We start from the raw sequence: 25,293 nt of genomic DNA, 5'->3' as shown, positions 1-25,293 counted from the left end.
TTTCTTCCTTTGGGTTCTTGTGAATAATTGCTTTGTAGATATGAGTCACAAGCAAACACAGTTTTGTCAAAAGTTGAGGATTAGTGGTTGAAGAGCCATCAGTAACTAGAATTGAGCGTCAGTCAGCAGTTCAGGTCTGGACGTTTGCTTTATTTCTGTTTTCTGCATTCATGTTATTTCATAAATTTATAATACTTTAAAACAAAATAAAATATTTCCTACATTCACTGCAGCTGATGGCTCAGTGTGTCTCCAGTCAGGCTATACACTCACTTGCCATCTGTCAGCAATTTCCAGCCACTGCAGTGATTTGTCACAATGGCACTGTGAGCAGAGGAAGAGCTCAGAGAGGCTGCAATTCCCACTTTGGGATTGTTATCTGGTCGGATTTTAATCCCAGTTCATAGGTTTTCATCCCCAGACATAAGTGGTTAGAGGATGAGGATTATAGACTGTGAGTGTGATGGTGGTGACGATGAAGAAGGGATGAACCAACACTCTGTAGAAAAGCAAGTCTCTGAAAACGATTTGTTTTATAAGAGGGATCGTTTGTCGGCCTCTTTGAGTTAGAGTATTATTCTATAGTAGTCACAGCCAGTGTTGTGCTTGTGTTAGCCCTGTGGTCATGGCTTAATGATAGGCAGAAGAAATGCTGCGTGTGTCTGATTTATAGGCTGCACGATAAAGCACCGCAGCACAGCTGAAGTTTTGACTCAGAGTGAGCCTATAGGAGTACTTTTTAAAAAAAACAATCAAAGTCTGCATTTGCTTTCAATTGTTTCAGCTTTGATGTGTGAAATAGAGATTCGTGCCTTTATGATAAAATGCCCTTTGTCCTTTTAATAACAGAATTAAAGGTAAACCCACCATCACAGCAAAACACCTGAAATTAAGATGTCTTTATGTTTAAATTAAAAGTGACCGACTCATTAGAGAGTTAGGCTTTTTTTTAACATTCTTCTGTAGCAAGAAGAAAAAGAAGTTGGCAGGATTATTTTCTCTTTTATTCTCTCAGTCATTGTCAGGTTTCGTAGATCGGACTCACGCGCAGACCACTAGTGTCTTCAAAAGGTGCATTTATTTACAGTGTTTCCTACAGTGGAATTCATATATACACATAATGGTGTCAAAGGAAAAAGGGGCCGGGGTTCCAGGGTCCAGGAGTGAAAGAGGCAGGAGTCCAGGAAGGGAAAGTTTCCATTCAGTCCTAGCACATCTCCTCTCCTTTATCTCTCTTGCTCCCGTTCAGTCGCCAGGCACAGGGGAAGAACAAGTCCAGAGGCAATCTATGCACAGGCAGAAAAAAAACCATTAGTCTCCTGGTTCAGACATGCTCATAAACTGACTTTACAAAATACAGGATGACTGACGCTGATGACTCAACGATCCAGCGACGAGTAGAGCAGACTCGCCCTCTTAAGAAGGGTTCCAATCTTTCATGATCAGCGACAGATGTGCTGATCACCTCCAGGTGCGTAGGCCAGGGGCAGGAGCCCATACTGAGCTCCGCCCCGGCAGGAGAAAGAGAGAATGGAAGAGGGCGAGAGAGAAAGGGAGAGCAGAGGTGAGAGAGAAAGGTAACAAAAACAAAACACCTGACGGCTGTCAGCTGACGAGGAGCGGAGACCATGACAGTCATCTGTTAACCTTGAAGACAACAGGCAGGGACAAAGATGAGCATCGGCCTCTTTTGTTGAATGAGCAGATGTTCTCTCACTCTGAGACGGCACCGTGTTTGTGTTTCTGACTCATATTGTGGGTTATTAAACAAAGCCCGAGCAGAATCTGTCTGAAATGTGACAGAACATCATCACAAGCCTTTTTGCAAGTCTTTTTTAAAGACCTTGACTGAATCAGGAGGTATAAAACATCTTTGTGCATGTGTAGCAGGTGCTTAGAGAAAGTAAACAGTTGAAATGTCTCCTGTCTTTGAACCCAAACCTGTCATCTCATTATATTTTTGATTAATAATAGGGAGCGATTGGACCTGCAGGTACTGCAGGGGCTCAGGGACCCCCTGGCCTGCAGGGTATGCCTGGAGAGAGAGGAGGTGCTGGTATTCCCGGACCCAAAGGAGACAGAGTAAGCCATGATGGGAAACAAGTGTTAGCAAACTGAATGCATAAACACTCAATTTGTGGAATTTTCCCTACTTGAGTATAAATTTATGCATATTTTCTTGTCACACGACAGACTTTAATTCAGTTCTTTATCCCCACAGGGAGACCTTGGAGAGAAAGGACCCGAAGGTGCTCCAGGCAAAGATGGTGCCAGAGTGAGTGACTGTCATTCATTTGGGTTTTCGTGAATGACAGTAGCTTCTGCTGAATACAGATAGAACGACTTTCATTTATTTCCTGGAAATAAAATGTTGCATACATATCTATCTGCACATGTGAATCTCTTATTTACAGCATATTATACTTTAAATGTAATCTGAAATCTAAAATATTCATTCTTTTGTTCTTTAGAATAAAAGTGTTTTGTTATTCCCGCTGCTCATTTTAAAGCAAAGTGTGAAGTCTCTGTTCTCACACTACAAACCTCTCCAAGTCTTTATACTAACTATACTTTTTTGTTTCATGTTTCAGGGTCTCACTGGTCCCATTGGTCCCCCTGGTCCTGCTGGTCCCAATGGTGAGAAGGTGAGGCGTTTTTACTTTTATTTTATTTGATCTAAATGATGTAATGTCTTGTTCTGCACAAGTCTTTATTTAAGTAGGTTTCTATAATGTAAAGTTAACCTTCTGTATGATGTTGCTGATGTTCTTCCTGTATTTTCTCGCAGGGTGAATCTGGTCCTGCTGGTCCTTCTGGAGCTCCTGGTGTCCGCGGTGCTCCTGTGAGTGTCACAGTTTATTGTTTTAGTAAAGAAAACATATCAGATTAGGAATTTGGTGCATGCACAGTGACTAGGTCAAATCATCATATATTAGTATATTATATTAAGGCTTTTAGGCAGCATGCATGCTCTTATAGATCTCGTTCACCTGGTTTATGGTGTCACAGTTCAGCACCTCAGCCTGAATTATCATCATCTTTCTTTATTCTTATATTTATACTTAAGCTTTTCAGTTTTCCTTTAGAGCCAGGCATTTTGAAGTATTGGAGCAACTATTTTTAAAACATTGGTCTCAACAGATCCGCCATTTCTCTCAGTTGGCCTAACACCTGAGTTTTTAATGCCTCTGTGTCTTCATCTTTCAGGGTGACAGGGGTGAGACTGGACCTCCTGGACCTGCTGGCTTTGCTGGACCCCCAGTAAGTAGAAAGCCATCACCATGAACTAATCTTACTGCAGACTCCTGAGTGATTTATGTTTCGACTTGTTAGCAAAGTAATAGAAGTATAATTTTACTTTAAAGTGGTTCAACTTGCTTATTTAACTGCAAGTAAAAAAATAACTGCATCTACATGGCGGGGCTTTTCTACCGCTCATATCTAGAAACACTTGGACGTCTAACTGCCTTTACGTCAGTTTTAGGCCTCGGTGAATTATTATTTTCTTTATCTTGACACATGTCTTGTTTCCTCGGTGTAATATCTGTGGAGGGAAATTAGTGTCTTTTTGTCAAACATCCATTTAGTTATTGCCAAAGACTCACGATGGACATAAAATAGATGTTTTTTAATAAGCTGCATCCCTCCAAATGGATTTCATCAATATATTTGTGGCAGCACAATTTATCTCTAAACAGGTTGTTTTTTCTCTACCTTACACAATGATTAATTATTGATTTTCTGTCAGGATGAATAACATTACAAGGTATCTAAATGCTATTTGTTTCAGAGCACACCAACTATCACAGTACATTAGGAGCTGCAATTAAAAGTTTTGAAATTGTTGTGTAATTATATCTCATGTCCTACCCCAGCTCTGTATTTGTATTCTTGGACTCTCCTAGAGCAGCTGTTATTTTATCCTTTCTCAATGCAGCTCAAGTTCAGTTGATCTTCTAAAACAGCGGTCCCCAACCCCCGGGCCACGGACCGGTACTGGTCCGTGAGTTGTTTGGTACCGGGTCGTGAGAGTTCAGGCTCGCATGTGAAATGTATGGTTTTCAGGGTTTTTATCGGTTTTAAGTGTTATTTTTTTGTATGTATCATTAAAACCCTTGTGTTGTCCTCGGGATTCCCATATACTTGTTTGCCATTCACCCAGGGACCATTTTTGACCCGAGGACAACATTACCTCGGTTTATCTGGGTCTTTTCACGTGTATTATGAATAAATCTTCCTTTTTTTTGGTACCGGTACTGTTTTACTGTATTTATACGCAACACCTTAAAGGCTGGTCTGTGAAAATATTGTCGGACATAAACCGGTCCATGGCGCAAAAAAGGTTGGGGACCGCTGGTCTAAAGCCACAGCTCTCCTTCCTTTAAGCTAGCTTTCTTCTAATTGGCTGTCCCAGTAAGACAGAAGATTTGAAATGCAGGTGGGGCTTATGTAGTTCCACACAGAGCTACATGCCTACATGACCCACATCTTCAAAAGAGAAAAAAAGTGCATGAAATTGAGTATTTAGAGCAGATTAATGCCTGAGCTTTTGGGCATTACTATTCACTGACTGCATCATTTGAACCTTTGGTCATGTTTTAAACTGAGAGCTGTGAAAAAAAAAATATAATAGGTCCACTTTAAAGTGTATGTAACACAGACGCTGTGGGCACAACGAGGCTAAATGCTGCACCAGTAGCACTTGTAGACGAGAGTCATAAACTCAATGGCCTGACTTGATTGGGATTTAAAAACAGAGATTTGTGCATAATTTGATGTACTTCTCCATCATAAATGGGGTACTTAAGCAGTTTGGTACTGCAGCGACACAAAAGACAAGTGAAGATATGTCATCTTATCTTAGATCTTATATTTTTTAGTTAGATCTGTTAACCGATAATTTAACAAACCATTTAATATATGATAATGGATCCACACAGGTTACATGTTACATGCAGTGTTAGCAGGTAAACAGAACTCCATGTGTAAAATGAGCCTTTAAACAATTCTTTTAGGTAATTGTGAAAGACCTTTGAAAGTATTTGATTATTAAGACATAGTCCTTTCACTTTTTTTCCTTTGATGTATATCAACAGCTGTTTCTGTCTTTTGCTTTCAGGGTGCTGACGGTCAGCCTGGAACCAAGGGAGAGCAGGGAGAACCTGGACAGAAGGGAGACGCTGGTGCTCCTGGACCCCAAGGACCATCTGGAGCCCCTGGACCCGCTGTAAGTGTCACTACATGTATTATTTCACTATAAATATGTTTTCTAAACCCAAAATAAGGTTGCACAAAAACACTGGATGTTTGTATCCCAGTTTTTCTTATTAATCAAAAGCTTTATATAACAGTACGACAGGCACTGAGTGACAGTTTTTCCTACAAGAAGAGAAACTGTTATGTATGCACAAATCAGCAAAACATTCATTTCTACCTCTCTTTTAAACATGCATGGTGGAGTTTACAAAGTGACAGCAACTGTTGGTGGTGATTGTGCTACATAAGGCAGAATAAGAAACTAGCTGACAGAAACGAGCTACTATAAAATACAACAAATGTCAGAGTGTAACACAGAATATGTTCATTTCAGGGTCCCACGGGTGTTTCTGGACCTAAAGGTGCTCGTGGTGCTCAGGGACCTCCTGTAAGTGATTTTTATCTATACCAAAGAGTCTCACTTTTAAATTATTTTACTCTTGTCTCATAATAACATGTGCAGGAAGCATTATTTTAGGATTTTATTTGTGACTCTGTCTAAATGCGCCCATCTCTGTTAGGGTGCCACTGGTTTCCCGGGGGCTGCCGGCCGAGTTGGACCCCCTGGCCCCAATGTAAGTTCAGCGTCCTGATGACTAAACCCTCCATCAAACTGACTCCATGTGCAGCTTTACACGTGTAGTGGTGATACCAAAACTAAGAGTATGATAAGAGCAAATGAAAAATTAAAGGAAAAGCAAAAATAAAGTGTTTTCTGTAAGCTGTTGATTATCGTGTGCTTCTGCTGAATATATTCCCTATTCAGCATTTTAAAGATGGTGGTGAATCTCCCCATAGTTCCAGAAACTCCTGTTGATGTTTAAATGGCTTTGAATAAATCTGCAAAAGCTATATTTTCAAAATCATCAACCATCTATTGACCTTTGATGGGGCATCCATGCCATCCTTTGAAAAGATCAATTCTGAATTGGTTTACTGGGTTCCCAAACCGAGCCAAAAAACATAAATCGTAATTATATTTGCTGGTGTATAACTGTAGTTGATATAATTTCAGAAAAATCTATTTTTGTCTGACTGTGGAGTTTATATAAAAAGATAAAGATAAAACTACATCTATCACAGGTATGGGAAAAAAAGAACAGCTGGTTTAATTTGTGTTTTATAAGCAAGAGAAACTGTTGTGAAACAGATACAGGGATGTGTTTTCTAATGCTGCCTGACTTCTTTGTGTCATAGGAAACCTTGTAATTTGCACCTATAAAGTGCTTACCTTTGCTGTTTCAACACCTCCACACTTCACCACAGTGTGTTTGCTTAGATTTTCATTTTCTGCAGACATGCTGCAAAGAAACATATTGTGAGAAAACAGGCTAACCCTGTAAGGGTTCTAATATACAGTCTATGTGTTATTTGAAGTCATATAGAGCTGTACATATCATCACTGGATAGTTAAAATAACAAAAAATACTCATATGTTTCAGTAATGATTCATATTTATGTGTCCTCCTCCTCACACTTGTCAGGGTAATCCTGGACCTCCTGGTCCTGTTGGTCCTTCCGGTAAAGATGGACCCAAAGGCGTGAGGGGAGATGGTGGACCTCCAGGCAGACAGGGTGATGCTGGGCTTCGTGGTCCCGCTGGAACTCCCGGAGAGAAGGGAGACGCTGGAGAGGATGGTCCACCTGTGAGTTTCTCATTCTACAATCAGATTCCATCATAAAACACTCAAGACACTGGCTGGCATCACCTGCAACTCCTTTTTACTTTGTAATACTTGAAACCTCTTCAGTGCACCATATTTAGGCGGTCGTTAGAGCTACTCTGGGGAGTAGAAAATGATCAGATGTGTTTGTTTTCTGCACGTCTGTCGGCGTTTGTGTGGCTCTGTCAGCCCAAAGAGCCAATTTTATCAGTAATGGAAACACCCTCCATTACTGCACAGAGCTGTCAGTGTCCATCACTGGCTGTAATAGCAGACCGAGACATCTGACAGCACAGGGTAGCACAGGCCAGTGACAGACTGATGACAGGAGCCCAGGCTTTTACTTTGCCTACCCCCAGAGCTGCCTGCACGCGCCCGTTACAAACACGTGACAAGTCAAGACAATGACATACCATACTATACATACCACAGACGATAGCTTACCCAAACATCAAGATAGCTGCTGTGCCAAGACTATCCTATAGATTACAGATTTTCAGCCTTGAACCATGTATCAGCACATCAAAGTCTTTGTCAGCTGGACTGGGTGCTCAGTTGTCACTTGGAGTGAGTTGTTTATAGTGGACATGTTTTCAGGGAGAGGACATGTGAAAGAGTGAGCTGTGGCGATGAGGAGAGGTGATGGAGAGACTGACACTGAAAAGTGCAACTGCAGCTGGGAATAAAATCCCATGTGTAGCAAATGACAGAAGAGATAAATCATAGGACACAAACACATCTTTGCTTTGCATTGTATTTGAACTGTATTGAGCGTTTGTCAGTAAACAAAAGTGATGCCTCAAAAAGTCATCACACATCACAAAACCTGCAAGAAATAGCGCCCTGCATAACCTCCGGGCTTTTTTCTTTTTTTTGCATGTCTGTATGTGTTAAATGAACTGTGCACACTCACCTGCCACTTAATTAGGAACAACTTGCTGCTGCTAGGTTAGACCCCCCCCCCCCCCCCCCCCCCTCCCTTTTGTTTACAAAAAGCCCAAATCAAAGCTGCTCTATTGTGGATGCCATCAGAGAATAGTGAATTTATTCTCATGTTCAAGACACCAGTTTGAGCTTTGTGACATGTTTCATCATCCTTCTGTTCACTGTGGTCATAAAGGGCCATAAAGACATGGTCAGCAACAATACACATGCAGGCTGTGGCATTTAAACAATGCTCAACTTTTATGCATGCATGTTTTTTATCCTGAACCTAGTTCTGAAGACACTCATTAGATAATGTCTTTCCAGCTTTCCGCTGACCAGTTAGGTGAGCCTGTGTGAATCGCAGCTTCAGTTTCCTGTTCTTAGCTGATGGGAACGGCACCCAGCGTGGTCTTCTGTTTCTCCATCAGCAGGCCTGAAATATACAAGGGTTATTACCCCTACTGCGCATTCAAGAGGAAAAGAGTTAAATCCCCTTTCTTCCCCATTCTGACTCTCAGTTTGAACTTCAGCAGATCTTCTTTACAATGTCTGCCTGCCTAAAGCCACTGATTTGCTGCCACATAATTGGATGATTAGATTTGCGCTAACAATCAGTGGAACAGGCGTGCCTTATAAAGTGGCTGGTGATTGATGGATCACTTTGAGTGTTTTATTAGCTGTTATCCACGAAAGGCTTCTCACTGTAACTTCACATTAAAAGGATAGAAATTAGAGCCCCATCAGTCCTCTTACTTAACTATCAATCATATATTTTTCTTTCTCTTAAACAATTCTTTGAAGACACCGTCACCTTTCTGTGTGACATCCTGTTATACCGGTGGCTAAAATTATTTAGTCCTAAACGCAGATATATTAGAGTCTATGGGACACCAGAATGAAAGGTGCTTGAACCTATTTATATTATATTACATTGTTTAGTTTGTAATTTTATATCCATGTATTCACTCGTTTTAGTATTTGTGCACTTTCTAGTTTGGGTGATTTTTTTTAATTGATTAGGTTTAGATTTTCAGATTTGTTTTAACTAGAAGTTAAATTTATAAACTGTAAAATCTCTTGATTTTTCTCAGCTGATTTTCTTGGTTGTTGATACCTATATGATCAAAATTGTTTGTTGATAGTTATTAAATGAATCCATAACCACCCAAAATAATAATAATAATAATAGTAAAAATCTATATAACCACCGCTCTGCCACTTTTCTCCTCTCAGGGCCCGCCTGGTCCTTCAGGTCCTCAGGGATTGGCTGGTCAGCGCGGTATTGTTGGTCTCCCTGGACAGCGTGGCGAGAGAGGTTTCCCCGGTCTGCCTGGACCTTCTGTAAGTAATATACCCACTCACCCACTCATAAAATTCAACTTGCAAATTGTCTGTCAGTTATTTAGTTTAATAAAACGACACATTATTTAGTCTATGTCAGAATAAATCCTAAAATATGATCCTCATAATTTCCAAGAGTCAAACATTACAAATTTAAAATGTTTGTTATCTATTTTGTAGAAATGTTATGTAGACATTTAATTCACAGTAATAGAGCTGAAATAAAATTACAATATAAGCTCATGTATTAGTCATGAGACATAAGCAAAATCATTTGTGATATATAATGTAATACAATTAATTTTCCATGCTTCAGATAAACTAGAGAACAAAGGTTGTTTTCTTACCCGTTGATTTTTTTTATTGATTTTCTCCTTTTTTTGGATTTTGACATTTTGACATTAATTGATTGATCAAGAAAACAACTTAAGAAAAGAAAATCAGTGTTGAAAATAGTTGGTGATGTAATTATGTAATCGTTTTGGTGTTTTTTAAACTCTAATCCAGTAAAGTTGGAGCTCATAGATTTGAAGTGTTTTTCTTATTTGGATTTCTTCCACTTGTGTGTCTGTAGTTACTCAGATTGAGGTGTTTCCATATCTTTGCTGGAAGCAACTTAATATCTGTCAATTTAAAAACAAAAATGTAAACAAATGTAACTACAAATCTCTACTTTCCATTCTGTTTTTGTGCATTGCATTCATACCTGCAAAAGGTTTCAAAATCCTTGCACTGCAGTTAACATTTCGCACAGCCTCCCAACTTTTTCAGAAACAGGGTGGTAAAATAAATATTCAGGAAGACGCCTTAAGAGCAGAGTGCCTACTGTTTTGTCACTTAGTACGAGTGAATGTGCAAAGCCTTCAGACAGGCTCCACTGTCATTCTGCTGCCCTAATTGGGTCACAGTCAAATCGAATCTCACATGAGCTAGGGCTGCTCTCCATGTGAGTCTATCTGATGCACAAGATGACATGTGACAAGAAGCCTCCCCTTCTTGCGTCTCACACTATTAGATACGTGACATGAGCTTGTCCCCTACTTACAACATCTCAGTGGGCATGTCCTCACCATCAATTATTCATCCGTACGCATGAAAGGGATGCCAAGGAAACAGCAGTGATGCCAGGAAAGTCACCCAGGAATGTTTCAAGCAGAGAAAATGATTTTAGTAGCGGAAGTGAAGTCGAACTGTGGATTCAGTTACTTTTTGAGGATAATATTTATGAATGATTTATAAAATTTGATATGTACTGTAGGAATATGCACAAGCATACTATGTACAAAAATGTACCCTTTTATCCCAGTTATATATAATGACCATCTTGACAGGTTTTTAAGGTGGCCTATGAGGACCTTTATAAGCTCAGTTAATCCTCTCTGATCATTCACAAAGCTGTGATTGGTCGACAAAAAGGACAATGACTACAGACCAGAATCATACTCAAATTAAATATGACATTATTTCTATATCCACAAGACCCCAGAATTGTTTCTTGTTTTCCTAATTTTACAGCAGAAGCTAAGCTTTTAACATAAAATGACAGCATTCATCAAACATGTTATATTCTATGTAGCGGACTAATCCGACTAAATAAATAATAATAACGGTAACAACTGAATGAAGTCAGTTAAAAGTCTTTTCTCTCATTTCTCCTCAGGGTGAGCCTGGAAAGCAAGGAGCTTCTGGTGGTCCTGGAGACCGTGGACCCCCTGGACCTGTTGGACCACCTGGACTGACTGGACCTGCTGGAGAGCCTGGCAGAGAGGTCAGGGAATAGCTAGCATGCAGCATGTGTGAATTAGATTCATATCTGCAACATTAGGGCTCTCAGCTGTTTTCCTCCGACAGGTGAAGTCCGTTACTATGCACCGCCGTTGTGTCATGTTTACATTTGCATTGTGTTTACACCACATTAATATTGGAGCAGGTTTATTATGCAGCTGATCTGTATTCAGTTAAGGGGACATCTGGTTTGGTGGAAACTATTAACATTTGATTTGGTTCCATTATCTGACAGGGCACCCCTGGATCTGATGGACCTCCTGGTAGAGATGGTTCTCCTGGAAATAAGGTGAGAAGCAAGTCTGGGTCTTATCATCCAATTTTTAATACCCTTATTGATATTTTGGAAACGTTCAAATCAGTATTGCACGATAGTGGCATAAGACTGCACAACAGCAGCAGCGTGAAGCAAAGCAAAACTGCAGCCGGAAGCCTGATGAGATGCTTTTATAGATTCAGCCTCCTGTAATATACAATCACATGCAATAGTGTTTAAAACACAATCATATTCACTCAGTTTTTTCTTCGTCTGCTGCTGGACTTCTGTATTTTGAGCAGCTTTATTCTGAGTGCACAGTTTTATAAAAATGTATTTATATAGTATATGTGCATTAAATTTTTATTTTTACCATCTGGTTCTAACATCTTTTATCAAACCTTGTGCTTAAGTAGATAGCAGTAATTGAGTTATGTTACGTTACATGTAAATCCCTGACTGTTGTGCTCTCACTCTGCAGGGTGAGCGTGGTAACACTGGTCCTGCTGGTGCTCCTGGTGCTCCGGGCGCTCCTGGTGCTTCTGGCCCAGTTGGTCCCACTGGCAAACAGGGAGACAGAGGAGAGCCTGTGAGTATTACCTCCAAGACAAGCTAAATTAAAATAAGATGTTTCTAGAAAAGCTGCAGCTGAAGAGCAAAGTTTGTTTGGCCTTATGAGATTTATATAAGGTGGATTTTTCTCTGCTGGAAATTAGCATATTGTCTGATAGCGAGTGCTGAGGAGTATGTCTCAAGTGTTTTATCCCTGAGTGACCTGTGGTCTAAGAGGAAAATTAAACTCTGTGCTTGCTTTTCTCATTTACATAACATTCAGTCAGTGTACTATGTTAACAATTGTAGACTATTTTATCACAGTTTGCTTCCTAAACGCAGACATATTTGACTGGTATACAAGCATATTGTTGAACAAGGAGGTACACAGCTGGTACACAATGACAAGTACAGAGTGAAGACAAATTGCTAAATCTTGAAAATGAAACTTACTGTAATTATTAATGAAATTTCTACTAGCAGATTATTAAAAGTTAGAATAATCGTCATTGTGTTCGTATGGTCCATAATTCCTTTTGTTTCTTTTGTGTTTCAGGGTCCACAAGGACCTGCTGGATCTTCAGGACCTGCTGGTGCCCGAGGAATGCCTGTATGTTTCTTTCTGAGAGAAACAAAGCTGCATGCCAAGTCTTGAATAATTTCTGGCCTGAATAAACAAAAGAAAATTGGTTTTGCCACAAGGCTTAAATTAACTCTTGAAATTCACACACATATTACCACGCTTTGTTCTCAGGGGCCCCAAGGACCCCGTGGTGACAAAGGCGAGGCAGGAGAAGCTGGTGAAAGAGGACAGAAGGGACACCGAGGCTTCACTGGTCTGCAGGGTCTCCCCGGACCTCCAGTAAGCATCACTCTCTGCCTGTAAACATACGTCTGCCTCCTGAACTTTGTTGTACACCAGCTCAGTCATTTCAACTAATCCGTGCCTTTGCTGTAGTGCAGTTTTCTTGTCATCATGCTTCAGGTATTTACTGTATTTCTTCTACTTTAGGGTCAACCTGGAGACCAGGGTGCTACTGGACCTGCTGGACCTGCAGGACAACGTGTGAGTACAAATACTCAACTGTAATAAAAAGTGGCAGTCACTTTGAAAAACCATTAGCTTCTCATCTTCAGACCTTAACATCTCAAACTGTCTCTGCAGGGACCACCTGGACCCGTTGGCCCTGCTGGAAAAGACGGTTCAAATGGTCTGCCTGGACCCATTGGACCCCCTGGACCCCGTGGTCGCAGTGGAGAGACCGGTCCTGCTGTGAGTGCTTTTTTGTGCTCATTCAATTCATGCTCCTCTTTTTTTTTTTTAATTTAATTTGTTCCGTCACATATTTATAATAGTTTTTTTTATTACTTTTTGCTACATTCTGCAAAAAACAGGTTTGTGTTAAATACATGAGAATACCAAAGTTGTTTTCAAGAATTGAAAAAACAAGAATGGGACAAGATTGGAAACTGTGCACGACTGTCACGACCTCATGACATCATGAGTGCGAGATCTGAGGGGTTTAGTTGTGTGACGTGAGTTGAACATTTGCGCAAATAATTTCGTAGAACATTATTCGCTGGTTTACATCACAGTCAGTCATGACACGATCCTTCCTCTCTGTCCCTGTCGCAAAAGAAAAAACACTATTAGTCGGGGGGGGGGGGTCAAATTTAAATCAAAACCATTATATAAATTAACACGTTTTATTGATTGGTACAAAGAGTAGCAGCAAAATATTATAAAAAGCCAGAAACATAATGTCCACATGGGACAAAATTAAGTGGATATAAATGAAATAAGTTTTTTTAATGTTTGTTTTTTATTATTATACCAGATTATAGCAAATTTGTTGTCCTTATTAAAGATAATGGTCGAAGACGTAAAGTCAGTCTGTAAGGAGGGCACACTTATGGTGTAGGAGCTGCAGAAACTGTGTCTGCATTTCATAATTTCATATTGAAGCAGGAATTGTAGGTGCACTGCAAAAAGAAATGGACAAATTAAGTGGCAATTAATGGACTGAAAAACAGGAAGGAAAAATTTAGCAAAGGTCAAATTAAATGTGAGTATCAGTGGAAATGAATGACTCGCTTACTACGTGGATGCTGAAAGTGGGAGTGAAGTCTCAGACAAGTTAATAGAAATGAGATACAAGAACAGATTGTAGAGGATTTCCTGAACCCATCAGGAAGAGAGGCTTGACGGGTTTGACAGAAAAGGGCAAAATAATGCAGAAGTGCAATGATTGCAAGACTCAACAAAAAAAGAAGAAGTATATAACCCTCCCGTCTTTATTCTTTTCTCTCAGGGTCCTCCTGGAAACCCCGGACCCCCTGGTCCTCCTGGTCCCCCGGGCCCTGGCATCGATATGTCTGCCTTCGCTGGTCTGGGTCAGACTGAGAAAGGCCCCGATCCTCTCAGGTACATGAGAGCCGACCAGGCTTCTGGAAATCTCCGACAGCATGATGCTGAGGTCGACGCCACTCTCAAATCTCTCAACAACCAGATTGAGAACATCCGCAGCCCTGAGGGATCCAAGAAAAACCCTGCTCGCACCTGCAGAGACCTGAAACTGTGCCACCCTGACTGGAAGAGTGGTGAGTGACACCGAGGGGAATTGGTTAAATTTGGGGTGAGATGAGAAAACAGACAGGAATTTTTTGCCATCTCAATTTAGTAAAGTCAAGGTTTGTATTAGCCAAGGTTCTGCAGTTGGGGAGTGTTTGGATTGAGCTGATTTAGTCTGTTTTTTCAATATTAGAAAAACAAAACATTATACAATAAATTTCCAAGTATTATCAGATTTTTAATTTACCAAAGACCGAGAATGATGCGCTCCCATGTTCCTGTCTTTTTCCATCTGCAGGAGAGTACTGGATTGATCCCAATCAAGGCTGCACCGTAGATGCTATTAAGGTCTTCTGCAACATGGAGACAGGGGAGTCCTGCGTCCACCCCAAGCCTTCCAGCATCCCTCGCAAGAACTGGTGGACCAGCAAGAGCAAGGACCGCAAACATGTCTGGTTCGGAGAAAGCATGAATGGAGGATTCCATGTAAGTTGCATCAACATTTTTAAATTCTCTGTGCCTGTGAAACGGGAAGCGGATTCACTGCTATGCACATGTTAAACTATTTTAAAAAGTCAATGATATGAAAACAGTGGAGGCAGGTCGGCAGTTCAGCATAAATATTGATCATTGGTTGACACGTCTATGGATTCTGCTGCACGATGAGCAGTGCCTTTTCCATCGTTTTCTCTTAAGTCTATACTAGTCTTACTTAAAGCAAAGTTAAAAAGCATCTTGGTCTCAAGTAGAAACCTTATAAATAAAGTTTAGCAGAAGAATAAAAAGCACATTTTGGCTGAGCGAGGACATAAAATCAATGACTCCCTCTTAAAGCCCCTGTATGTAAGGTTTTTAAAATCTGAAACATCATCTCAACAACCAGGAAAAAAACACACATGCGTATAAACTGAACCATAAAAACAATTGCAACTGTTATTCTAACTTTCCCTTCCTTCAATTCCTATGCAATGCAGTTTAACTATGGCGATGACAGCCTGGCGCCCAACACTGCCGCCATTCAGATGACGTTCTTGAGACTGCTGTCCACTGAGGCTTCTCAAAACATCACCTACCACTGTAAGAACAGCGTGGCCTACATGGACGGCTCGACAGGCAACCTGAAGAAGGCCGTGCTGCTGCAGGGCTCCAATGACGTGGAGATCAGAGCCGAGGGCAACAGCCGCTTCACTTACGCTGTGTTGGAAGATGGCTGCACGGTAAGACCAGCAATATGGCTGACATCCATATACATTACACCCACACTGTCAGAGAATTGTAAAAACGTAATGAGGGATGTTAAAAGTGGCTGAGAGAACAATAAAGCTCATACAAATTTCTTGCTGTGTTCACTCACGAAACTAATCTCATTCTCTCCAGTTCTGGAGTAGTTAGAGGTTGTTTAACAGCTGTTTGCACCTGTCGTTCTCGCTCTACAGAGACACACGGGAAAATGGGGCAAGACGGTGATTGAATACAGATCACAGAAGACCTCTCGTCTGCCCATCCTGGACATTGCACCCATGGATATCGGTGGAGCAGACCAGGAGTTTGGAGTCGATGTCGGGCAGGTCTGCTTCTTGTAAAGAACGAGGGATCAAATTATCGAGAAAAAAGAAGTGGAGATTTGAAAAAGAAAATAACATGAAAGAGGAGCACACCTCAGATAAAGGAGGCGAGGAAGAGGAAAAAAAGAAAAATCAAGACACTTTTTTTTTAAATGGGACTTTTTTTCTTAGTAGAAAGTGCTTTTCCAAGTTGAACTCCATAGGATATCTGCACTGAATGGCACCAGCACCTGTCATTTGTGATTCATCCAGCATTGCCTCCAGTCAGCTCGCCCCTGCCCACCCCAAACCACGGACTCCCTGTTTTCTCCAAAAATGCTACCTCCCCACCTGCACCCCTTCTCCCTCCCTGCCAACTAATCTTTTGCATATTCGCGAACAAGAAGGAGGAAGTATGAGGAGAGTACAGGAGCATACGTAGGAATTGGAGAGAGAACAATGTGTTGGTGTTATTTATTTATTGTTTAGGTTGAGATCCCTGGTGTGACAGGACTGAGTTTGTTGCTAAGTATTGAAAAGTGGCTTACACACAAATAATTTCCACCAACTCTCTCTCGTACTTCCTCCTCTTTTCTAACCATCCCATCGCTCCTGTACAATATCCACTAAAGAATGAAACGACAACAATCAAGCTGCAAAGAAAGTGCAGGTGTTCCTATTTCTACTGCCACAGTGTGTCAAAAGTTACTGTGTATTATAAATAAAGTCAATGGTGCTATTGTTGTAAAACAGTTTGTATTTTTTATCAGCCAGATACTCACATTTAGTGACCTGTATATATGTATATATATGTATATGTGTGTATACATATATATACAGTTTCTCAGAGAGAGCATGTCGCCCAGGATTTTGGATTTCAGGGTGATAAAAGTCCCGGCTTGCCCCCCCCTCTTTGCTTCGTGCCTTCGTACATAAACAAATATGGCCCCCTCGTAAATTTTTACAATCAAGTCATGTTCATTTCTTTAAAAATTGTTTTCTTTTTCTTTTCCTAACATTTGTTTTGGTATGTTAAAGCTACCTCACGCTAAAAAAGAAGATCTTGACAAGTTGAAACTGAGGCCTTTTCCACCTCAAATCTTTACATGTGTGTGACCAACATGTTGAAGATTTGAAAATTTGATCATTAAAGCCCAGTCTGCTGCCCCCCACCCGCCCTGACCTTCATCCCTCTCTGCTTCCTGCCTTCAGTCTCCTCACAGCACGCGCCCTCTGCTTCACACTCACGATGTAAAGCGTGTTTGACTTTGTTGCTCCGGTCCTACAGCCAGCCAGAGGGTCCATTTGTGTGAGGTTGTGTATATTTTCTATTATTAATAATAATATTATTATTAATAATAATAGCATTATTATATTATTATGATCATGACTTGTTTTTGTTACGTTTTAATTAATGTAAATTGGAAATAAAAGACAAAACCAAGTCAAAGGCTGAAGTTGCGTTTTATTTATGTTCCGTTTTGTTCTCCCCGGTGATGAAATATCTCGTCCTTAAAAGAAACATTCAAACATAAATAAAAAAGACAACGTATCATATCTACCCTGCTTCTATTTTATGTTTCTGTGCCAATATCTGGATTTATTTCCAGGGAAGAGCAGTGATGGATATGGTTTAATTTTGCCTTGACTGATGATGGAAAAAAAACGTACCTGTGATGGTTTTCCAATCGTTTCCTTCACTTTTCATGCACAGTAAAGTAGAAATGGGAAACACTGCCAACTGCGATCAGCTCATACTGCGATTTGTCTCTCTGTACTTCATTTCTATTCTTCTAATTGCATTTTTCTATCTTCAGTAGAAATAAATCAAGAAGCATTTCTATAAACAAAGTAGAGCAATGTTTGTTTTATTTGTATTTTTTTTTTCTGTTTTTCCCCCAACGTCGCTTTTCATGGCTCATTTATTATTTAATGTAATACTTTCCAATATGAGTTTACCCTTGTTTGGATATTTTTGGGTGAACAAACAGACAAGAAAACAAATCACTGGGATGGAAATACATCATCAATAATAATAATAATAATAAAAAATCTACAGGAAAAAACATTTGATTTTTGGGGTTGTTACAATCATCACTGGAGAGACCAGGAGCATTATTATAAAGATATGAAACTGAGCTCAGGCACATCAACACTAGATGTAGGATTTATGACAAACAGCTAACGTTCAAGAAATATTCAGAGTATGTACGGTTACACATACAGTTTATTCACAGGCAGTTTTGCTTTTTAAGTCACATAACGAGCGTCCACCGTTTTATTCTCGTCTTCTTCTTGCCTGCGGTTTACTAACGAAACTGGTTTCACACACAGATCGTAACAATATCAATAACTGACTCTAGTTCTGACAGCATGGGAACAGCGCAGACCTGAACCAGAATCTCTCTCTGAGGGTCCAAAGTAAACAAATCATACTTATCAATATAACACATTAAATGTTGACCTATTCCAGCGTGTGCCTCGGCTCTTCCCACTTTACCAACCCAGCTTTTAGATAAGATAATATTTTATTGTATATAATGACCACATAGACATTTGTACACTTTAATCGATCACATACGGATGATACATGAAAAAAGAAGCCATGCTAGCAGCTCTATGATACTGTATGGTCCCTCAGCACAGTGCTCTGAGCTAAATCCTACCAACATCCTCACAATGACAGTGCTAACATACTGGTATTAGTAGTTTACCATAACCATAACTTGGTTTTAGAATGGACCAACAGGTATTTGGTCCAAAGAGATTTTTTTTAAGTCATAATTATTACAAATTGATCTGAAGATCTGTGTGGCTCACATACCTATAAAAACATGTTATAAACTAGCTGTTCCCATTAAACCACTCATTGCTGACTGGGTTGCATTGTTGCCCTTGTTTCCAAAGTCTTTTTTGTGTGTGTGTTTGAATACAATGAGAGTGAAACCTAAAATTATGCCGTAAATAACAAGCTTACTTTTCCCCATTTATGATCCCACACTCCGGTATGGAGACACGTTTTAAAGAGGTTGACTAGCAAACTGAAAATAGGGCTTTTTACAGTCTCTAATGCAACAGTGAAGGATGACAAATCCAGATTTATTAAATCACATTGCACACCCTCTCCTCACAGAATGCTAACATATTACCACAGTAAATCTGAATTCAATTAAATCATGTGATACTGGGTGAAATGCGGATGTTTATCCAGGCAGGGTTTGTTCTGCATGCGTGCAAAAAGCTAGGCTGAGGATTCAGTGCACCTGCGGTACACCTACAGGAATAGCATTAATTGTAACACTACAATCTGTCGTGTTCTAATCAAAGCAATTTATTATCAAAGTGTTTTGCTTATTTTCACACTGCCTTTTAAAAGAAAATCGATTGGGATGGGGTTGTGTAAAAGAAAAAGAAATGCAGCCCCAAATAATCAGGACTCGAGGTTTTCTACCAGCTCCTCTCTGGATAAATATGTGTATTAATAATTGTTTTCTAAATTGATTTGGACTCTCTGTACACCAGGCGATACTGGGTATGTATACTAAACGGACACACAATAGTTCACCTCCAGCTCTAATGGATTCCTTAGAGAAAATTTAGATCAGAGGCTTTCCAGTGACACAAACACTGGGTCAGTGCTGATATATTAAAAAAGGCTTAAATTATATCTGCGCAAAATCAATAATATCAAAGTAAAAACGGCCACAGCTATGCACAAAAATGCACGTGCACACGTACGCACACATATTAGACAAGCAATTATAAGATGACACACATTAGCGTTTGCACACTGTCCTCGACCTGATAAACACTCCAGCTGATTAGTGCCTTTCAGTAGTTTTATTAAGGGTCAGTTGGTCAACGACTCCTAATTAGAGCTTAATTTAAGATAAAAGAACACAGTATGAAGCATGGTGGGAGGATAAAAGAGGGGGTGCAAGAAGATGTCTTACATGTTACACTTTCACTTTGTACTTTTAGGGATTGTTAAATTTTCTCTCAGTAGAGATGGTGGGATGAGTAAGCAAGTATTTGTTTTATCCACAATTAGCAAAAAATATGATGGGAAAGGAAATATGAAGACATTTGCAGGGTGTTCGGGAGCTACGTTTCCTCTGTGTGTGCATCTTCCACTGCTGGTTTTCACCATAACTCCACATAGAATTTCAAAGTCAAGGTTGGTAAAAATAACATTTTCTTTTAAATTTCAGCTGAGCAGGAGTTTAGAAACCTGTACTGAGAGTATCTGTCTCAGTAGGGGTCTTGCGTGGGCTGGGTAAACTCTTCAGGTACTCCAAATGTCTGCGAGCCTCGGCTTGGTTCTGCCTCACATAGTACACTACATACACAATGACCATGAAGAACCACACAAACATGGTCACCAGCATGGCTACATCAGTGGTCTTCCTCTGCAGACTGCAGAAATTCACCCCAGAGTCCAGCAGTTTAACCAGCGGTTGGCCTGCGTGCTCGCCCAGTGACCCCGGATCCTCCCACCTGCTCCCCTCACCCACCCCCCGCACAGAGCTCTCACATATTATCCCATTCACTGTCTCAGGCTCCAGGTTCAGAGTCTCCATCAGCTCCTGGAGTGTGCAGTCACAGTGCCAGGGATTGTGGTAAAGACGTGTCTTTGCACGAGTGGAACCAAACTCCTCCTTGCTGACGTGCCTCAGCTGGTTATGTGAGAGGTCCAGCAGGCGTAGCTCGGGCCCCAGATGTTGCAGGGCCCCAGAGGCAAGCGAGTCGATGCGGTTGTGGGACAGGTACAGGTCTCGCAAGCGGACCAGGTTACTGAAGGCACTCTCTGGGATGTTCCGTATGTAATTGCGCTCCAGGTGGAGGGAGACAGTTTCTGGTGGGATCCCCTCTGGGATCTCCCGCAGCCCAGCATCCGAGCACAACACCGTGGCCGTGTCCCAGGCACAGTGGCAGCTGTCCGGGCACTGTGGGAACACTTGGCCCCACAGAGCCAAGAACAGGAGTGACACACGAAGCCATGAGTGAAGATCCAGTCCTTTACGTCTTCCTCCACTGAGGCTGTTACATCTCGCCTCACACCAGCCCGTGCACATGGCCTCACCATAGCCTCCTGACACACACCAGGTCCCAGTTAGCCGCACACTGTTGCGCTGGGAGAATCTGACAGATTGAGAGAAAAGAGGTCAGTTTGGAAATGAAGACTCTCTCTCTCTCTCTCTCTTTACTTAATCTGCAAACACATGCAATCACAACAAATGCTCACAAGGGGAGATTATGATGTTTTGGGAGGAGGGGCAGAAAAAAGGTCAGTGGCTAAAGAGACAGACAGTGAATGAGCTTAAACGCGGCTTATTCCACGAAAGCCCTCCTGTATGGAGAGGCATGTAATACAAATGGACTCAAACATGTAAGAGGACAGTTTCTATGCTAGAAAATCACCCCTTGTCATGCATATCGAAGAAAAATGTTTGTTAATAACTCTGAAATGAAACTGGACTTTCAGTGGAACCATCAGCAAGTTTTATTGCAATGATTCCCTCACGAATCACAGTTCAAGCCGTAATGACGGTTTAAGTGATCTAATAGGGTTAAAAATCCTCTCTTGTACTTCTGCATTAAAGGGACGTAAATCATTATAAAAGATCATCTTAAACCCTCCCATTCCTCTCCTGTTGTGCTCCTCCAGAATAACAAGTTTAAGATGAGAAGGAAAGCATTACATTACACCCATCAATACATGCTCATCTCATTTATCCCTGTATTTATTTCCCCATGATGCCATATCCCCTTAATCATCTTCCAAGGGTGAGGTAGAGGAGATGTGTATTGTAGGATGTAGGTTAGAAAGGGGTTGGATCGATAAGCCCAAGCATTGCCTGCTGCACTATTAACTGCATGAACATTAATCCTGCCCGAGTCGCACAGTGTCAATAAGTGACAGGGCTGGAAAAAAAAATAACCCAGCAGCAGTCTGGGTGTTAGCATCTGCTCGCTTCTCCCACAGTTTAGAGGCAAAAGTTTAAAAAAAGCAACATGAGCAAAACCAACTGGGACTCTGCTTTAAATATGTTTTTTTCCCCCTTTCTTTAAAACAAATAAATAAAACCATGTGGGTCTGTAGGTGGTGTGAGGGCAGCCTGTTCTTGTTTTGCTGACACAAGCATGGCCATATGATGTTCTTGTTCCCAGACAGAAATCACAAAACACTCCTTGAATTTGATTAAAAGACTATCCTCTTAAAATGTCAAGCACCCTCCGCTTTCTCCCCATTTTCATAATAGAATAAAAACTGTCATGTGTCTCTATTGTCCTGACAGCAGGGCTGAGGGTTTCAACCCCGACTCAAGCGGCCTAGATTTGGATGATATGCCTGAAGGTGACTGGGTGACAGCCCTCTGATGTCCATCAAGCTGCCCTCTGTGCCTTATAAACTGTGCAGAGGATTTGGCTCTGCACTCAACGGTCCGTTATTAACATACTGAATGCAGATGCATGCAAATCCCCAATTAGCAAAAATAATCATCTGCTGCATTAATAAGAATGGGATTGAGAAAGACCGGGGTGGGGAGGCTCCCAAAGCAAATACAGCTGTGGTTACAGCTGGTGACTGCAGTTTCCAATTATTTTTTTTCTAATATCCCTTCCTAATTTTAAAAGGCATTTAATCCGAAATAGAAAAGACATTCTCGGAATTTCCTGCACCCAACATAGTTTTTGGCAAAATGAACCTGCACCGACATGATAACGATGCCGGTGAAATTTCATGCAGACTTTAGATGACATTAATCTGCGTGAAACAGGTCAACTAGTCTACCCGAAGCAAAGGGCGTCCACAAAACAGCGCTTTCCGTTTGGTGACACTAAATGTGATTTTTTTCTGTATCATTTTTAAACTTTTGTGCGATAAAAATGAAGTTACTTAAATTTTATGTGCAGCTTTTTTTCTCCGCTTGCCTTATTAGGCTAAAGTTAATGCATTTCTTCTTCTTTTCTTCTTCTTTTTTTTTTAAAGAGAGAGAAGCAATTCGCGAAGGATCTGAATGTCAGGGCTCGTTTTTCCAAGTGAACATAAATAAACTCACCTGTAAAACCGTTTCTGGTGAAGTTTGGATCCACGCGGCGGGTGAGGATGTTTATTTAGACTCCGTTTGTAGTTTTTCTTCCCACAGACTGGATGAACATCATCATCATCCTCTTCCTCAGAGTTGACAAATTTCCCAAAAAGGCAGAAAAAGAAGACAGACAGAGAATCACCTGAGAGCGCGTGGCGGTCTGTCCCCTGCGGAAGGCTCCATCACTGACTGTCTCACTAGTGGAGGGTAGTTATAGCGATAAAGATGTGGGGCAAACTCTCTCCCTCCCTCTGTATCTGCTTGTGCGCGCGCGCTTGTATATGTGTGTGTGCGTGTGCGCGCGTGAGACGAAAACAAACGCGGGAGGTGTGCCCTCCACTTCTTCTGTCCCTCACTAGAGCTGGAATCAATCTCAGCTTTCTGAGAAGACGCTGGTTAACTTAATTAACCTATAGATATAATTAGATTCTTCCAACCATTTTTCCAGCAGAATCAGATTGAAACTCAGCCATGCGCACAGTTACACAGATTAGTAATTTATTTATTCATTTTAAGTAAGCAAAAAAAAAAAAAAGAAAAAAAAAGAGCCTAATCATTGTTTGATATAGCATGTGAAATAATAAATAGCCTATATCACCCGCAAAGCTGAGCGGGCTATTTACAAAAGCTGTCAGGCTGGAGTCCTACCTGCAGCTGTTCACAGTTAGATAAACAGGAGTCCTGACTGATAGAGCTGAAAGGAAAACAGCATTAAAGGGAAAATGCGATTCTTCTAATCACTCCTGTTTTGTCCACGCTTAGTAGTGGAGGTCAAGTAGAAAGAGACTTCATTTGTCACAGTGTGCAGACACAGAGAGTGGATCAAGCTGAAAATGAAGACTGACTTGGACACGCAGGGAAACATAAGCATGGACCTACAAAGGAGCAGCAGAACATATGGCAGCCTTGACATTTTGAATTTCCACATAAATGACATGGAAACACCATCAGACCGGGAGACAAAACAGCAGAAAACAGAATGTATGCAGAGAGCAGGCGCACTCTCGGGATGAGTGACCTGCTCCGTCTCTGATTTTCTATTGTAAGCAGCAAAAATATCTGCCCATGTACAGCAGAGCCCTCAGGGGGGAAAGGATGGGTCTGACAGCCATGATGGCACCTCGTATCCCTCCTCTGCCTCTACAGCCCGTCCTGCTCCTGCTAAATCTATGACATTCCCACTCCTGACAAATACAGAACGCTGCAAGTATAATGCCTTTTTTTGCCCCCACATTCCAGCTGAATACTTGTGAATGTTTTGCCCTTGATGGGTGATTGTTTCCATGCTTGCCAGACATGATGCGGCAGACAGGCTGAGTTTTGTGGTTTTTACAGATAGAAAACAAGGGACAAAGGGGTGCATAATGAAAAAGCACATGGCAGCAGATAGAAAAATCTCCTACTCAAGAAAAGAAAGAAAAAAAAGTATTGCACATTGTCTATTTTTGCTCCCTGAACTGAGAGCGAATAGCATGATTTTGGGTCCGAAGTTCAATTTGCAGGAAGAAAAATAAAAGCTGTACCACATGGTGAGAAGGCTATGGAGGGTCTATTTGTACAATATCGGATGAAGATCTTTTAAAGGATGCGCATGCCTCTGAGCAGCACGATGATGACAACACTGACAATATGAACTCCAAGGAAAACCATCACTGCAGTCAAGTGAAACAGTTTGGCATCATCTGTTTGCTCGGGTGTTGTCCTCAGAGGGGAAAACTGAGCAAACCACACAAATTTGTAAATACAAAGAGGCAGTGGAAAAGATCTGCCAGCCAGAAACAAAAATCTAGTTCTTTCTGTGCACACGGTCCGTGTTTTTGTTCTTTATCTGTGTTGTGAAAAGAAAGGGCAAAAAAAATAAAACCCACAAAACTCATGTGGCTATACCTCTCCATTAGGTATAGAGAGGGAGAGGAGGGGGAGCGAGAGAAAAGAAAAAGCAGTGGAGCATTTCTTGTAACTAGCCTGTCATTCTCTCGGGATTAAATCCACTAACAACAGGTCAGGCTGGGGGCAGGTGTTCTGCTGAGGCTCTCAGTAGCCATTTTTCCACAGCGTGGCCAAGTGGGACTCGGTAGTGCTGGAGTCGTCTTAAAAATGCTTACGACCGAGGACTAACACAAAGATCTGGTTTGCTACTGTGTTGTTAAAAACTACAACACAGACGGAAAATCATCTCTGCTGACAAAACAAAGTATTAAAAAATGTTGCTTTGTAGGGGCTTTGGGTGACAGCAAAAGACTTGCAGCCCGTTTGTTCTGTAGCAGCAAAACCAGCGCATGGGCTAAAATGCAAAGCAGAG

General features: G+C 41.1%; 2 protein-coding genes across 2 annotated transcripts in view; one reads left to right on the top strand and one right to left on the bottom strand.

The window, feature by feature from the left end:
• col2a1b (collagen, type II, alpha 1b) overlaps positions 1–17,341 on the top strand; it is a 47,854-nt gene extending 30,513 nt beyond the window's left edge. The window contains exons 34-54 of the mRNA XM_085457712.1: positions 1,975–2,082; positions 2,222–2,275; positions 2,592–2,645; positions 2,789–2,842; positions 3,208–3,261; positions 5,120–5,227; positions 5,591–5,644; positions 5,778–5,831; positions 6,741–6,902; positions 9,081–9,188; positions 10,849–10,956; positions 11,209–11,262; positions 11,711–11,818; positions 12,338–12,391; positions 12,536–12,643; positions 12,794–12,847; positions 12,947–13,054; positions 14,094–14,382; positions 14,652–14,839; positions 15,328–15,570; positions 15,790–17,341. Of these exons, the coding sequence (XP_085313838.1) occupies positions 1,975–2,082; positions 2,222–2,275; positions 2,592–2,645; positions 2,789–2,842; positions 3,208–3,261; positions 5,120–5,227; positions 5,591–5,644; positions 5,778–5,831; positions 6,741–6,902; positions 9,081–9,188; positions 10,849–10,956; positions 11,209–11,262; positions 11,711–11,818; positions 12,338–12,391; positions 12,536–12,643; positions 12,794–12,847; positions 12,947–13,054; positions 14,094–14,382; positions 14,652–14,839; positions 15,328–15,570; positions 15,790–15,936 (2,271 nt within the window). The 3' untranslated portion in view covers positions 15,937–17,341. The remainder of the gene's footprint in view (positions 1–1,974; positions 2,083–2,221; positions 2,276–2,591; positions 2,646–2,788; positions 2,843–3,207; positions 3,262–5,119; positions 5,228–5,590; positions 5,645–5,777; positions 5,832–6,740; positions 6,903–9,080; positions 9,189–10,848; positions 10,957–11,208; positions 11,263–11,710; positions 11,819–12,337; positions 12,392–12,535; positions 12,644–12,793; positions 12,848–12,946; positions 13,055–14,093; positions 14,383–14,651; positions 14,840–15,327; positions 15,571–15,789) is intronic.
• A 4-nt stretch (positions 17,342–17,345) lies between these two features.
• On the bottom strand, positions 17,346–23,167 carry LOC146710304 (leucine-rich repeat-containing protein 3-like). The gene is made up of 2 exons (XM_085457713.1): positions 22,962–23,167; positions 17,346–21,039 (listed from the first exon to the last, which is right to left on the bottom strand). The coding sequence occupies exon 2, from the start codon at positions 20,970–20,972 to the stop codon at positions 20,121–20,123; it is 852 nt and encodes a 283-aa protein (XP_085313839.1). The 5' UTR covers positions 20,973–21,039; positions 22,962–23,167; the 3' UTR covers positions 17,346–20,120.
• Positions 23,168–25,293: the final 2,126 nt, after the last annotated feature.

Source organism: Copadichromis virginalis, linkage group LG5, assembly GCF_057382275.1.
Source record: "Copadichromis virginalis isolate Kocher_CV1m ecotype Utaka linkage group LG5, C_Virginalis_male_GT1.1, whole genome shotgun sequence".
In the NCBI taxonomy this organism is placed as follows: domain Eukaryota; kingdom Metazoa; phylum Chordata; class Actinopteri; order Cichliformes; family Cichlidae; genus Copadichromis; species Copadichromis virginalis.
The sequence above is the reverse complement of the archived record's forward strand: the minus strand, read 5'-3'. Positions and strand labels throughout refer to the sequence as shown.

Excerpts from the sequence above, each read along its gene's own strand:
- LOC146710304 (XM_085457713.1), bottom strand. The coding sequence starts at position 20,972 with ATGTGCACGGGCTGGTGTGAGGCGAGATGTAACAGCCTCAGTGGAGGA.